The 15797-nt window shown below is 39.9% G+C and overlaps 1 protein-coding gene across 15 annotated transcripts in view; it reads right to left on the bottom strand.

Annotated features, from left to right (window-relative positions):
* The window catches only part of TUBGCP5 (tubulin gamma complex component 5), a 96500-nt gene extending 81204 nt beyond the window's left edge, over positions 1–15296 (bottom strand). For 3 of the 15 annotated variants that reach the window (XR_012016024.1, XM_072795152.1, XM_072795163.1), the window contains exons 1-6: positions 15028–15259; positions 13496–13549; positions 13279–13387; positions 1745–1841; positions 1092–1171; positions 320–455 (exon numbers count right to left, since the gene is read on the bottom strand). Coding sequence is in view for 13 of the 15 variants with exons in the window: in XM_072795152.1 (XP_072651253.1) it covers positions 320–455; positions 1092–1171; positions 1745–1841; positions 13279–13387; positions 13496–13549; positions 15028–15173 (622 nt within the window). In the remaining 2 variants the exon portion in view is untranslated. Of the gene's footprint in view, positions 1–319; positions 456–1091; positions 1172–1744; positions 1842–13278; positions 13388–13495; positions 13550–15027 lie in introns of all 15 variants that reach the window. The other 12 variants (XM_072795215.1, XM_072795175.1, XM_072795220.1 and 9 more) reach the window with 7 other exon arrangements.
* Positions 15297–15797: the final 501 nt, after the last annotated feature.

The following is a 15797-nucleotide window of genomic DNA, read 5'->3' as shown; positions in this document are numbered from 1 at the left end:
ATCATATAGATCTTTTTTCCTTTTATTTAGCTAACTTTAGCAAAGTCAACCCTTTTCCAATAAAAAACAAACTGAAACATTTAGGGCTACTAAAGTTCTTAGAACTATAAAAAAGAGAACAGATTTTACTCTAAATCTCTTTTCATATTAATTCTGTAGTATCATAGTATCACTTCTTAGACACTATAGGTCTACTAATGGTTTAAAGATTATGAGGATGGCAGAACTTACCAATACCTTAAATTACATAGAACTGATTCCCAAAATGAGCCTATCCTACTACAAGAAAATGATGCCAACATCTGAGAATACACAGTACCTTTCCAGCTGATATGAGGCCCCAGTTTTCTGTTTTGATCTTGTTCTTCTAACGGTGTCCTGTCCACCTGAATCCCAGAGTCTTCTCTACTTAATGGCTGTTGATCATCTTCGTCTTCACTTTCTTCAGACCAATTCTGATACAAAATGGAAATATATTTTACCCTTACGAGTGTACGGTGACTAGAACTATTTAGATGAAAAGATTATCTGTCTCTGTATCTCTCATAAATAAATAAAATCTTAAAAAAAAAAAAAAGGATGCCTGGGTGGCTCACTGGTTGAGCATCTGCCTTCGGCTCAGGGCGTGATCCTGGGGTCCTGGGATCGAGTCCCACATCGGGCTCCCTGCATGGAGCCTGCTCCTCTCTCTGCCTGTGTCTCTGCCTCTCTGTGTCTCTCATGAATAAATAAAATCTTAAAAAAAAAAAATAAGAAAAGATTAAGAAAACTTCCAAAGAAGAGCAAAAAGTATATCTAATGACACTTTTTTCTAAATGTCTTCAAAGTTACTATTATAACATGAAATTATTTTTGATGGCAAAACCCCCAAGATTCACAGCTCTATAAAGGATACTTAACATTCATTCTATTCAACTTCCTAGTACTATTGACTCACTGCAAAATCTCAATAAATCTTTGAATATAAACTACTCTCATTTAGTGAACAGTGTTCTTGTTTTGGTTAAGTTGCTCTAAGGTGAAAGGAATCATAAAAAACGTATCACTTGACATATATGCATATTTTCAATAGTAAAACTATTGCCACTTACTGGTGTGTCTACATTTGGACCAAGGTCAATTTCTTCACCTTCCATCAAGTATTTTCCCCAGTCAAAATCATCTTTCTTTTCTAAAATGTAACAGAAGAATTTAATCAGCTTTATCAAAATTATGTGGGAGAAATCCCCAAAATTATGTGGGAGAAATCCCCAAAACTATAAGAAAAAAGTCTAACAAAACTCAAAATAGGTGGGACGCCTGGGTGGCTCAGCGGTGTAGCATCTGCCTTCAGCTCAGAGTGTGATCCCAGGTCCTGGGATTGAGTCCCACATCAGGCTCCCTGCATGGAGCCTCCTTCTCCCTTGCCTGTGTGTCTCTGCCTCTCTCTGTCTCTCATGAATAAATAAATGAGCTCTTAAAAAAATAATAATAAAATGCACTCAGGAGATGGAAATTCAAAAATACTGAAACACTCAATTAATTGATATTCTAACACATTTTAAAATTTAACTTATTGTCAAAAGTGACTTTTCTCTTTAAATAATTGAAAGTTAACTAAGTCAGAATTTAAATTTTAACAGAGGAATTGCAATTGTATTCAAACCAACAGAAATGTTTTAGTCTCATAGATTTTTACAACTTTTTAAAAATCTTAATGTCACCAATCTTGCTTTTGTTATATATTAAACATTTGGCAACGTACCCACTTCTTTATCTCTTGGTGTTTCCACATAATTGCTGTTTGAAGGTGAATCAGATAGACACAGAAGAAGTGACAGTATGGAATAATGTGCATCTGTCTTGAAAACAAAATATAAATATTATCAATCACTGAGGTTGGTGAGAACTTTCAAAACTAGTTTAAGAAAAGAAAACCCCATGTCAGTTATGTCCCCAATATTTTTTCTAGTTTTAGAAAACATGAATTATATCTAAATATATTCTAATCTCGAAGTCTCTTTTATAGTTCAAATGTGTACGTATAAAGAACTTGTCAAAAATGCATTACCTGAATCATAATGAGGAATTGTCAAAAATACCAAAACTGAGGACAAGTCACCAAATAATTGGCCTGTGCTCTTAAAATATGTCAAGATCAAGGGGGGAGGTTGGGGAGAAGCTGAGGAAGTATTCCAGATTAAAAGAGACTGATTAGTGAACCTGAGCAAAGAATACACTGGAGTTTACTTACTATTCTTCAACTTCTCTTTAAGTTGTTTTTTTTTTTTAATTATATTTAAAAGACCATATTTGTGGTGCCTGGATGGCTTAGTTGGATAAGCATCTGACTCTTGATTTTGGCTCAGGTCATGATCTCAGGGTTGTGGAATCAAGCCCTATATCTGGATCCACATTTGGTACAGAGTCTGCTTGTTCCCCTTGGTCTGCTCTTCTCCCTACTTACACTGTCTCTAAAATAAACACATAAAAATAAAATCTTAAAAAACAAAATAAAACAAAACCATGTTTAAAAGTTACCAAAAAATAAAAACACCCCAAATGGAAAAAACAAAATAAAACAAAACCATGTTTAAAAGTTACCAAAAAATAAAAACACCCCAAATGGGCTGTCATAAACTATGCTGGAAAGAAGAGATGGGTTAAATTCAAGGAGGTAAGTGTCTGATGCTGAAAGACCAGGTGAACTCTTCCTATTCTGCTCTTTTTTTTTTTTCTTTTTCCTATTCTATGTTGTATTCAAGTCTTCTTCCACACTTACAATAGGGTTACATCCCAAGAAAGTCATTGTAAGCTGAAAATATTTTAAGTCCAAAATGTACTTAATATATCTAACTTACTGAACATCATAGCTTGGCCTACACTATTTTTAAGTAATCTCTACACCCAACATGAGGCTTGGATGCAGAACCCCAAGATCAAAAGTCCCATACTCTACCAACAGAGCCAGCCAGGCACCCTTGGCCTATTCTATCATAAACATGCTCATAACACTTATATTAGCCTACTTTTGGGCAAAATCATCTAACACAATGCTTATTTAATAATAAAGTACTGAATATCTCATGTAACTTATTGAATACTGTACTGAAGGTGAAAAACAGAATGGTTGTATAGGTATAAAATGGCTATTAAGTGTATTGGTCATTTACCCTCATGAACACCTGGGTGACTGGGGGCTGTGGCTTGTTATCACTGTCCAGCATTACAAGAGTCCTGGGATCCAGTCCCATGTCAGGCTCCTTGCTTAGTGGGGAGTTTGCTTGTCCCTTTCTCTCTCCCCCTGCATATCACTAACCTGAGAAATGATCAAAATTCAAAATCTGAATTTCTACGGAATGTGAATTGCCTGTATACCACTGAAAGTCAGGGACCATCTGTACCACCTTATATAAGTATCCATAATGTTTATCATAATTAAATAACTATTAAAAAACTATCTGAAAAGATAAATAAATAAAAAATAAAAAACTATCTGGGCAGTGATTATCATGTCCTGTTTATTCTGTATTCCTATCACCTTGTATGATGCCAGGGACACACTAAACACTTGCTAAACTTTCCTAGGAATGTTTAGGAAATATATCACTAATAAGAGTGCAAGGAGTTGCCCTTTTCTTATAATTTCTCACCTGCTTAGATGACTGAAATTTAAAGTTCTTTAACAAAGAACTTTTATTCCACAGAGAAAAGTGGAATAAAAAGTGAAAAGAGAGGGGAGGGCTCAAGATGGTGGAAGAATAGGGGTCCCCAAGTCACCAGTCCGGATCAATTTACCTAGATAACTTTCAAATCATCCTGAAAGCCAATGAATTTGGTCTGAGATTTAAAGAGAGAACAGCTGGAATGCTACAGTGAGAAGAGTTCGCACTCCTATCAAGGTAGGAAGATGGAAAAAAATAAGTTAATTAATTAAAGAGCATCCAAGGGGGAGGGGCCCCGCGAGGAGCCGGGCTAAGGCCGCACTGCGAGTGCTCCCACAGGACAGGAAAGCCCAGGCCCGGAGAAGCAAGAGCTTTACCAACCTTCCCGGGTGGAAAGGTGCTCCCAGGGAGTTGGAGCAGGATCCCAGGAGGGGCGGGGGTGCCCTCAGGCTCCCAGGGGCACTAATAGAGGACCTGTGCCCTCGGGGAGAGTGGACAACACACCGTAGGTCGAGCTCCCTAAAGGGCTGCAGTGCACGCCTGCGGGGTGGCGGGGGACGGGGGGGTGCCGAGAGCGTGATTCCAGTGGCGCAGGCCCAGGAGCCCAGGGCACTGGGGGACACAGCCCAAGGTAAGGTGCTCCAACCTGCAGAGGCCGGGAGGGCCCAGGACAGCAAGGATGCTCCTGCCACCAAGCGGCCTAAGCTGTGTAAATCAGTGGCCCTCACCCCCGGAGCATCCAGGCCCCTGCAGACTGAGAGCTGTGGTAGTTACTGCAGGATCTGACTCCAGGGCTGGAAAGCTGGCCACCGCCACTGTTGTTGTTCCTCCTGGGGCCTCACAAGATAAACAACTCCTACTGAGCCCTGCACCAGGCAGGAACTGAGCAGCTCTCCCAGGTGCTCACACCTGAGAATCAGTACAGCAGGCCCCTCCCCAGGAAGACCAGCTAGACGGACAGGGGAAAAGCAAGTTGTTGACCAAGCAGCACTGGAAAATTCCAGGGGAAGTCGAGGGATTACAGTATATAGAATAAGAGGATACTCCCCCTTGTTTTTTGTTTTCTGTTTGCTTCCCATACTTTTACTTTTTTTTTTTTTCTCTCTTCTCTCTTTTTCTCCTTCTTCTAGTACAACTTGTTTTTGGCCACTCTGCACTGAGCAAAATGACTAGAAGGAACACCTCACCTCAAAAGAAAGAATCACAAAATCCTCTCTCCCACAGAGTTACAAAATTTGGATTAGAATTCAATGTCAGAAAGCCAATTCAGAAGCACTATTATACAGCTACTGGTGGCTCTAGAAAAAAGCATAAAGGACTCAAGAGACTTCATGACTACAGATTTTAGATCCAATCAGGCAGAAATTAAAAATCAATTGAATGAGATGCAATCCAAACTAGAAAACCTAACGATGAGGGTTAACGAGGTGGAAGAACTAGTGAATGACATAGAAGACAAGTTGATGGCAAAGAGGGAAACTGAGAAAAAAGAGACAATTAAAAGACCATGAAGATAGATAAAGGGAAATAAATGACAGCCTCAGAAGGAAAAATCTACGTTTAATTGGGCTTCCCGGGGGCACCGAAAGGGCCAGAGGTCCAGAATATGTATTTGAACAAATCCTAGCTGAGAACTTTCCTAACCTGGGAAGGGAAACAGGCATTCAGATCCAGGAAATAGAGAGATCCCCCTCTAAAATCAATAAAAACCACTCAACACCTCGACATTTAATAGGGAAACTTGCAATTTCCAAAGATAAAGAGAAGGTCCTTAAGCAGCAAGAGACAAGAAATTTCTAACTCTTATGGGAAGAACTATTAGATTAACAGCAGACCTCTCCACAGAGACCTGGCAGGCCAGAAAGGGCTGGCAGGATATAGTCAGGGTCCTAAATGAGAAGAACCTGTAGCCAAGAATACTTTATCCAGCAAGGCTCTCATTCAGAATAGAAGAGATAAAGAGCTTCCAAGATAGGCAGAAACTGAAAGAATATGTGACCACCAAGCCAGCTCTGCAAGAAATATTAAGGAGGATTCTGTAACAGAAAGAAGAAGTCCAAGGGAACAATCCACAAAAACAGGGACTGAATAGGTATCATGAGGACACTAAATTCACACCTCTCAATAGTAACTCTGAACGTGAATGTGCTTAATGACCCCATCAAAAGGCGCAGGGTTTCAGACTGGATAAAAAAGCAAGACCCATCTATTTGCTGTCTACAAGAGACTCATTTTAAACCTAAGCCTGAAAATAAAAGGTTGGAGAACCATTTACCATTCAAATGGTCCTCAAAAGAAAGCCAGGGTAGCCTTCCTTATATCAGATAAATTAAAGTTTATCCCGAAGACTGTACTGAGACATGAAGAGGGGCACCATATCATACCTAAAGGATCTATCCAACAATAGGACCTAACAATCATCAATATTTATACCTTGAATGTTGGAGCTGCCAAGTATATCAGTCAATTAATAGCGAAAGTTAAGACATTCTTAGATAATAATACACATGTACTTGGTGACTTGAATGTAGCGCTTTCTGCAATCGACAGATCTTCTAAGCAAAACACCTCCAAAGAAATAAGAGCTTTCAGTCATACACTGGACCAGACAGATTTCACAGATATTTACAGAACTTTACATCCAAACGCAACTGAATACACATTCTTCTCAAGTGCACATGGAACTTTCTCCAGAATAGACCACATACTGGGACACAAATCAGGTCTTAATTGATACCAAAAGATTGGGATCATCCCCTGCATATTCTCAGGCCATAAAGCTTTGAAATTAGAACAAAATCACAAGAAGAAGCTTGGAAGAATTTCAAACATGTGGAGGTAAAGGACCATCCTGCTAAAAGATGACAGGGTCAACCATGAAATTAGAGAAGAATTAAAAAGATTCATGGAAACTAATGAGAATGAAGATACAACTGTTCAAAATCTTTGAGATACAGCAAAAGCAGTTCTGAGGGGGAAATACATCTCAATACAAGCATCCATCCAAAAATTGGAAAGAACTCAAATACAAAAGCTAACCTTGCACCTAAAGGAGCTGGAGAAAAAACAGCAAATAAATCCTAACCCAGCAGAAGAAGAGAGTTAATAAAGATTTGAGTAGAACTCAATGAAATACAGACCAGAAGAACTTGGAACAGATCAACAAAAGCAGGAGATCAACAAAACCAGGAAAGAATTAATAAGATAGATAAACCATTAGCCAGCATTATTAAAAAGAAGAGAGAAAAGACTCAAATTAATAAAATCGTGAAGGAGAAAGATCACCACCAATACCAAGGAAATACAAATGATCTTAAAACCTTATTATGAGCAGCTTTACGCCAAAAAATTAGGCAGTCTAGAAGAAATGGATGCATTTCTGGAAAACCACAAACTACCAAAGCTGGAACAGGAAGAAAGAGAAAATCTGAACAGGCCAATACCAGGGAGGAAATTGAAGCAGTCATCAAAAACCTCCCAAGACACAATTGTCCAAGGCCAGACGCCTTGCCAGGGGAATTCTATCAAAGGTTTAAAGAAGAAACCATACCAATTCTACTAAAGCTGTTCGGCAAGACAGAAAGAGACGGAATACTTCCAAACTCGTTCTATGAGGCCAGTATCACCTTAATTCCAAAACCAGACAACAACCCCACCAAAAGGAGAATTACAGACCAACATCCCTGATGAACCTGGATGCAAAAATTCTCAACAAGATACTAGCCAGTAGGATCCAAAAATACATTAAGAAGACTATTCACCATGACCAAGTGGGATTTATTCCCAGGATGCAAGCTGGTTCAACACTCGGTAAAGCAATCAATGTGATTGATCATATCAGCAAGAGAAAAAACAAGAACCATATGATCCTCTCATTCGATGCAGAGAAAGCATTTGACAAAATACAGCATCCATTCCTGATCAAAACTCTTCAGATTGTAGGGATAGTGGGAACTTTCCTCAGCATCTTAAAAGCCATCTACGAAAAGCCCACAGCAAATATCATTCTCAATGGGGGAAACACTGGGAGCCTTTCCCGTAAGATCAGGAACAAGACAGGGATGTCCACCTTCACCCCTCTATTCAACATAGTTCTAGAAGCCCTAGCCTCAGCAATCAGGCAACAAAAAGACATTAAAGGCATTCAAATTGGCAAAGAAGAAACCAAGCTCTCCCTCTTCCCTGATGACATGATACTCTACATAGAAAACCCAAAAGACTCCACCCCAAGATTGCTAGAACTCATATAGCAATTCGGCAGTGTGGCAGGATACAAAATCAATGCCCAAAAGTCAGTGGCATTTCTATACACTAACAATGAGACTGAAGAAAGAGGAATTAAGGAGTCAATCCCGTTTACAATTGCACCCAAAAGCATAAGATACCTAGGAATAAACCTAACCAAAGAGGTAAAGGATCTATACCCTAAAACCTACAGAAAACTTCTGAAAGAAATTGAGGAAGACACAAAGAGATGGAAAAATATTCCATGCTCATGGATTGGAAGAATGAATATGGTGAAAACGTCAATGCTACCCAGGGCAATTTACACATTTAATGCAATCCCTATCAAAATACCATGGACTTTCTTCAGAGAGTTATAAGATTCGTGCGGAATCAGAGAAGATCCCGAATAATCAGGGGAATATTAAAAAAGAAACCATATCTGGGGGCATCACAATGCCAGATTTATTTCAGGTTGTACTACAAAGCTTGGTCAACAAGACAGTGTGGTACTGGCACAAAAACAGACACATAGATCAATGGAACAGAACAGAGAATCCAGAAGTGGATCCTTAACTTTATGTTCAACTAATGTTCGACAAAGCCTTTCCTGCTATCCACTGGAAAAAAGACGGTCTCTTCAAAAAATGGTGCTGGGAAAATTGGACATCCACATACAGAAGAATGAAACTGGACCATTCTCTTACATCATACACAAAGATAAACTCAAAATGGATGAAAGATTTAAATGTGAGACAAGATTCCATCAAAATCCTAGAGAACACAGGCCACATCCTTTTTGAACTTGGCCACAGTAACTTCTTGCAAGATACAACCATGAAGGCTAGAGAAACAAAAGCAAAAATGAATTATTGGGACTTCAAGATAAGAGGCTTCTGTACAGCACAAGAAACAGTCAACAAAACAAAAAGACAACCTACAGAATGGGAGAAGATATTTGCAAATGATTTATCAGAAAAAGGGCTAGTTTCCAAGAACTATAAACAACTTATTCAACTCAACAGCAAAGAAACAAACAATCCAATCCTGAAATGGTCAAAAGACATGAACAGAAAACTCACAGACGAAGACATAGACATGGCCAACAAGCACATGAGAAAATGCTCCGCATCACTTGCCCTCTGGGAAATACAAATGAAAACCATAATGAGATTCCACCTCACACCAGTGAGAATGGGGCAAAGTAACAAGGCAGGAAACCACAAATGTTGGAGAGGATGTGGAGAAAGGGGAACCGTCTTGCACTGTTGGTGGGAATGTGAACTGGTGCAGCCACTCTGGAAAACTGTGTGGAGGTTCCTCGAAGAGTTAAAAATAGATCTGCCCTAAGACCCAGCAATTGCACTGCTAGGGAATGACCCCAAAGATACAGATGCCGTGAAATTCCGGAACACCTGCACCCCGATGTTTATAGCAGGAATGTCCACAATAGCCAAACTGTGGAAGGAGCTTCAGTGTCCATCAAAAGATGAATGGATAAAGAAGCTGTGGTCTATGTATACGATGGAATATTACTCAGCCATTAGAAACGACAAATACCCACCATTTGCTTTGACATGGATCGAACTGGAGGGTATTATGCTGAGTGAATGAAGTCAATCAGAGAATGGCAAACATTATATGGTCTCATTCATTTGGGGAATATAAAAAATAGGGAATGGAATAAAGGGGAAAGGAGAAAAAATGAATGGGAAATATCAGGGAGGGAGACAGAACATGAGAGACTCCTAACTCTGGGAAAGGAACTATGGGGGTTGGAAGGGGAGGTGGGCGGGGGGTGAGGGTGACTCTGTGACGGGCTCTGAGGGGGGCAGTTGATGGGATGAGCGCTGGGTGTTATTCTATATGTTGGCAAAATGAACACCAATAAAAAAATAAATTTTTATATAAAAAATAGTGAAGGTAATAAAGGGGAAAGGAGATAAAATGAGTGGGAAATATCAGAGAGGGAGATAGTGCAGGAGAGACTTCTAAATCTGGGAAACGAACAAGGGGTGGTAAAGGGAGGTGGGCGAAGTGTGGGGGTGACTGGGTGACGGGCAGTGAGGGGGGCACTTGATGGGATGATCACTGGGTGTTATGCTGTATATTGGCAAATTGAACTCCAATAATAACTAACTAAATAAATAAATAAAAGTATAAAAATAAATTTAAAAAGTGGAAAGAAAAATGAAGTCTAAAATATAAATACTTAAAGAAAATATCTCTCAGTATAGAAACCTATTATGTTCAGTAAGAATTGGAAGTATCAGATTATTATCTATTTTGGATTCTGTGTACCTGAATGAGGTGAAAGGTGAATGACGAATAAAGTGTGTACAGGGAAAGGGCACACAATGCACCTTTGCAGACCTCCCTACCTGGCCAAGGTTTATAACTATTGCCCTGTAGCACTGTAGGGATGCACAAAAGCAGCTCTTGGTCATGGGAGGAGGACATGAATGATGCCATTTCCCCACTCCTATACCTTATTCATTTTTTGAGTAACTTCTATAAAGGAGCTTGAGCCTGAGACACTCATCAATTGGGTTATCACTGAACTACAAATCAGCACTAATGGTTTAAACACAGCCTACCAACCAGCTATATACATCATGCTTTGACCAAAATTACTAATTGTAGTAAAGAAAAAGAACACTGCTTAGAGTTAGGATTCTGGCACTTACATTTAGAAGATATGAACAATTTTACTTAACGTTAAAAATATAAGTTGGGATGCCTGGGTAGCTCAGTAGTTGAGTGTCTGCTTTTGGCTCAGGGCGTGATCCCAGGATCCTGGGATTAAGTCCCGCATCAGGCTCCCCACAGGAAGCCTGCTTCTCCATCTGACTATGTCTCTGCCTCTTTGTAGCTCTCATGAATAAATAAATAAAATCTTTTAAAAAAATATATGTTAATTTGATTTTTTATGTCATCTTTTCACATAATTTTTATTTATGTTCAATTTAGTTAACATATAGTGTACTATTAGTTTCAGGGGGTAGAATTTAGTGATTTATTAGTCGCATGTAACACTCAGTGCTCATTATATCACGTGCCCATCACCAAGTTACCTCATCCCCCCACCCATCTCCCCGCCAGCAGCCCTTGGTTTGTTCCCTATAGTTAAGAGTCTTTTATGGTTTATCTCCCTTTCCACTTTTATCTTATTTTACTTTTCCTTCCCTTCTCTTATTTTCACGTTTTCTCTTTCTCTTACTGACTTATTTTGCTTAGCATAATACCCTGTAGTTCCATCCACATCATTACAAGATTTCATTCTTTTTTGATGGTTGAATGATAATCCATTGTATATATACCACATCTTCTATATCTACTCACCTGTCAATGGACATCTGGGCTTTTTCCACAGTATGGCTATTGTGGACATTGCTGCTATTAACAGTGGGGTGCAGGTGCCCCTTCAGATCACTATGTTTGTATCCTTTGGATAAATACCTAGTAGTACACTTGCTAGGTTGTATAGTAATTCTATTTTTAAGTTTTTGAAGAATTTCCATACTGTTTTCCCTAGTGGCTGCACCAGTTTCTTTTGTTGTTGTTGTTGAAGTAGGCTCCATGCCTGGGGCACCTGGTTGGCTCAGTCAGTTAAGCATGACTTCAGCTCAGGTCATGATTCCAAAGTCCTGGGATTGAGCCCCATATCAGGCTCCTTGCTTGTGGAGAGTCTGCTTGTCCCTTTCTCCCCCTATCCATACTCCTGCGGTCTCTCTCTCTCTCTAAAATAAATAAAATCTTAAAAAAATAAAAGTAGGCTCCATGCCTAGTGTGGAGCCCAACACAGGGCCTGAACCCATGACCCTGAGATCAAGATCTGAGCTGAGATTAAGAGTTGGATGCTTAGGGCAGCCCCAGTGGCTTAGTGGTTTAGCACCGCCTTCCGCCCAGAGCGTGATCCTGGAGACCCGGGATCGAGACCCACATCAGGCACCCTGCATGGAGCCTACTTCTCCCTCTGCCTGTTTCTCTTTCTCTCCCTTAAAAAAAAAAAAAAAAAGAGTCGGATGCTTAATTGACTGAGTCACCGAGGTGCCCTGCCATTGGATCTAGATTATTAAATTCTACAGTCTATACAAGAAGCTATATAAAAAAAAAATCAAGAAAAGATCTAAAAAAAGATTTACTTACTTCCTCTCTTTCAAAATGGTCCTTTCAGGAATAATATACAGAAGTGTGTTTTTAATCCTTAGGGCATGGATTCAAAGTACTGTGGAGCTCTCGTTTCCAGAAATACTTTTTATAGCCTTTCCTTAAATTGATAGTTTCAAAAATTATCTAAAATTCTCTTCCTTATGAGGAAGGAAGCTCTCTTCCTTACCACTTCCCACAGTGTAGATAAAGAGGAAGCCTAACAATTACAGAATATCTCGTAGTGCTTATTGTGAGGGTGAATTAATATATATGTGAAATAAAGGATATACTCAGGAAGCCTGAGTTGCCCAAACTCTAATCATCTCAGACTGGCCCTTTACTAGCTCCTGAGAGAATCTCTGAGCCCTTGGAATATCCTGCTAAGATAGTGTTTCTGTATGCTTTGGGTCATGCAGTATCAGTTTGATTCCTTTGGTCATGTAGTATCAGTTTGATTAGTTAGTTTATGCTAACAATGTGACTTATGGTGAATGCATTTTCTTATGCCTGAGGTCCTTAGTTTGACCTCAGAGGGACTGGAGACTGAAGAACTATGGTCAAGCACATGTGTACTGCACATCCATGTGACTGACCCCCAACTAAATGCTAGACACCAAGGCTCAGGTGAACTTCCTTGGTTTGCAAACACTTTGCATATGTTGTCATACATTGCCACTGTTAGAATTAAGTGCACTCTCATACAATTCCAATAGGAAGGCACACCTGGTTTCTTCTGAACTTTATTCAATGTATCTTTTCCCTCTGTTCATTTTAAATCTGTATCCTTTTACTATAATAAACCTAACAGTGAGGATAGCAGTGTTTTAAAAGTTCTGTGAATCCCTCTAGTGAATCATCAAGTCTATGGGTGATCTTAGAGACCCTCAGCTGAATATATGAATGTGCTTAGAACAGCACCTGGTATCTAATTAGCAATACATAAGTAGCTATTATTACCTAGTGCTGAAAAGCCATTTAAAAGTTTTAAGACAGCCAGACAGTGCTATTATTTGTGCCAGTCGATTTCAATTTCCATAGTAGGTTCAGCTTAGAAGACAAACAAGAACATGCCTTTTCACTGATCACAAGCCTGAGGCACACTGGATTTGATGACAATGCTTAAGTCAATTTCCAGAAGGTTCTGCTCCAATTAGCAGATGATTATAAAACAGAATGTTCAAACAGTAACAGAAACAAGCTGATGATAATAGATTGGAAACAATAAAATATACATGAAATGTCACAATATAAGGCTTACCTTTATTTCCTTTATGCTCAGTAGTGATGCATTTAGAAACTCTTCAGTTAATCTCTTCCAACTAGCAGCTTTGCTGAGATCAGAATGAATGATGAATTTTTCATATATTCTAAAATATAAAGAATAAACTGATAGTTACAATAAAAATATCTACAAGAATATACATAAATTTCTGAATATGTACATATATACACACACATATATGAAACTAACTTACCCTTCTATTGTCTTTTCTACTTTGTGGCTGTTAACATCCAAGAAACGATGAAATCTAAAAGATAAAATGCAATTCTTATATGAATCTTGCCATATACCTAAAGAAGTTTCAGAGCCCTCCATAGCCCTACAGATACCCTATATTCAGCAATATATTTCCAGGACTGCATCCCTGTCAAGTCATCTCTATCATCCAAGCAAATAGCCATTCAGTAGTCTAAGGAGGCTGCTCAAGCACAGGTCAGCCTTAGCCTCTTTTGTCCTCTGATTCCTTCATCTTCCCATAATACTCTAGGGCAGGGTTCCTAATCTTTTTATACCATAGTGAATGAAGCCCAGTGAAATTTAGGGATCTCTTCTCTGAATAACGCTTTTAAACCATAAATTGAAATACAAAGAAAACCAAGTATACTGAAATGTGGTTGTGAATTTTTCTAATGTTTGTGATATAATAAGAGACCTATTTATTAAAGCATTAAATAACAAGATCTAGCAGTGGATCCATAACTCACATTAAAGAATAAAAAATATTTAGAAAAATCTGCCATAACTTTATGATGTAAACTATGTGATTTCTACCTTTGACATAGTCATAGGTAAACCAGTATTGCTTGTTGCTTTCATTTGTAATTTAAGAAAATGCTACTTTTTAGTTAGAGGTTAGTGTAATTTTTTTTCTTGTCCAAATTCTTAACACCTGAATTCTATCTTCAGGCTCTCAGGTTAAAAACTCCTATCCTACATCATATGTAATTAACTTTTGTCTCTTTTCCTTTAGGATAGAGGCTATGTCTCACTGACCTGAATTTCTAGGGCCTAGAACATGGCCACAATTAAAAAAAAAAAAAAAAAAAAAAGGCAGCAGACATGAATTATTCATTTTTCTGATAAAGTATTATAAAATTGTAGAAGAGCTCACTCAACTCTTGTTTTCCATGTTTTAGTGTCAAAGACAACAATTTGTATTTAAAAGAAATAATTTATGGTACTAAATAATATATCTAATTCTTTTTTTTTTTTTTTTTTTTTTTTTTTTTTTTTTTAATATATCTAATTCTAAATGGCTGAGTAGAACACCAGTTTACCTATTACCATTTAGGTGTTGGGGTAAGAAATGAACAAAACAGACCAAGATCCCTACCCTTGTGGAACTTAGATTGTAGCTGAAAGTAAGGTTAGAGGAAAGAAACAGTCAACAACATAAAAGCTATCCATTATGTATTATGCTGTGCATTTTGGGGAGAGAGAAAAAAAAAGAAGACCAAGGTAAGAGAAATCTGGCTTAGCTCAAGGAGAGAGGAATCCGTAAGAACACTTCTGCCTCACAACCTCACTGCCCTGTCCGGTCCGACACAGCCGCCCTTGCAGGCGTGCGCGTACCAGACGACAGGGAAGCAGAAGGCCTCAGGGCACCAAGCTGCCCCAGCAAAGGGAGCGCCAGAGCTCCGCCGGGGCGGGGACCGGGCCGCGCGCCCCGGGCACTGCGAGACCCCTTCCTGTCGCCGGCCTCGCCCAGGAGCCGCACCCCATTACCTGAAGTTGGACCAAGCAAAGTGCAGGGCCAGCTGGAAGTTGGGGTCTGCCTCGTCCTGAAGGCCTGCCACATGGCGAACGAGCTGGCGAACATCGCGCTCCTGCTGTGCGTCCTGCGGGCCCCATGACAGCGCGGGCCGAGACATACCGCGCAGCCCCAGCGGCAACTCGCCTGGGGAGTGAGCCTGCTCTCGCGAGAGTTACACCCGCCGAAACACACCGCTCCAGCTCCGACCACTACCGGTCTTCGCGAGGTTGCGCCGACTCTCGCGAGAGTTCACACTCCCGCGGCTTGACGCTCCCGAGAGGCTCAGGATGCTGTCGCGAGAACTCGCACTCCTGCCACCTTGAGATTCAGAGCCGGTGATTCCTGTGTGTTCCAGGTTGGGTTTTCCTTTCCTTCCTGGGTGCTTTTAGGAGCGTCCTCAGAAACTTAGCCTTTATTGTCTATCACATTAATAACCTCTCCCTGGACGCCTGGGTGGCTCAGTGGTTGAGCGTCTGCCCTCAGCTCAGGTGGTGATCCCGCTGTGCTGGGATCCAGTACCGCCTTGGGCTCTCTGCAGGGAGCCTGCTCCTCGCTCTGCCTCTGTCTTTGCCCCTGTCTCTCTGTCTCTCAGGAATAAATAAATAAAATATTTTAAAAAATACTCTTTGCCTAACTTTGGTTGGTGGTTTAACTTCTGATATTTGGAGAGCACTACTTTTCATCCTCTTTGCACCTGCCTTTTCAGGTACCGTTGACCCCTTATTGTCTATCCTTATCCCAG

This window comes from Canis lupus, chromosome 2 (genome assembly GCF_048164855.1).
Source record: "Canis lupus baileyi chromosome 2, mCanLup2.hap1, whole genome shotgun sequence".
NCBI classification, from domain to species: Eukaryota; Metazoa; Chordata; class Mammalia; order Carnivora; family Canidae; genus Canis; species Canis lupus.
This window is presented reverse-complemented; position numbering and strand designations above follow the sequence as displayed.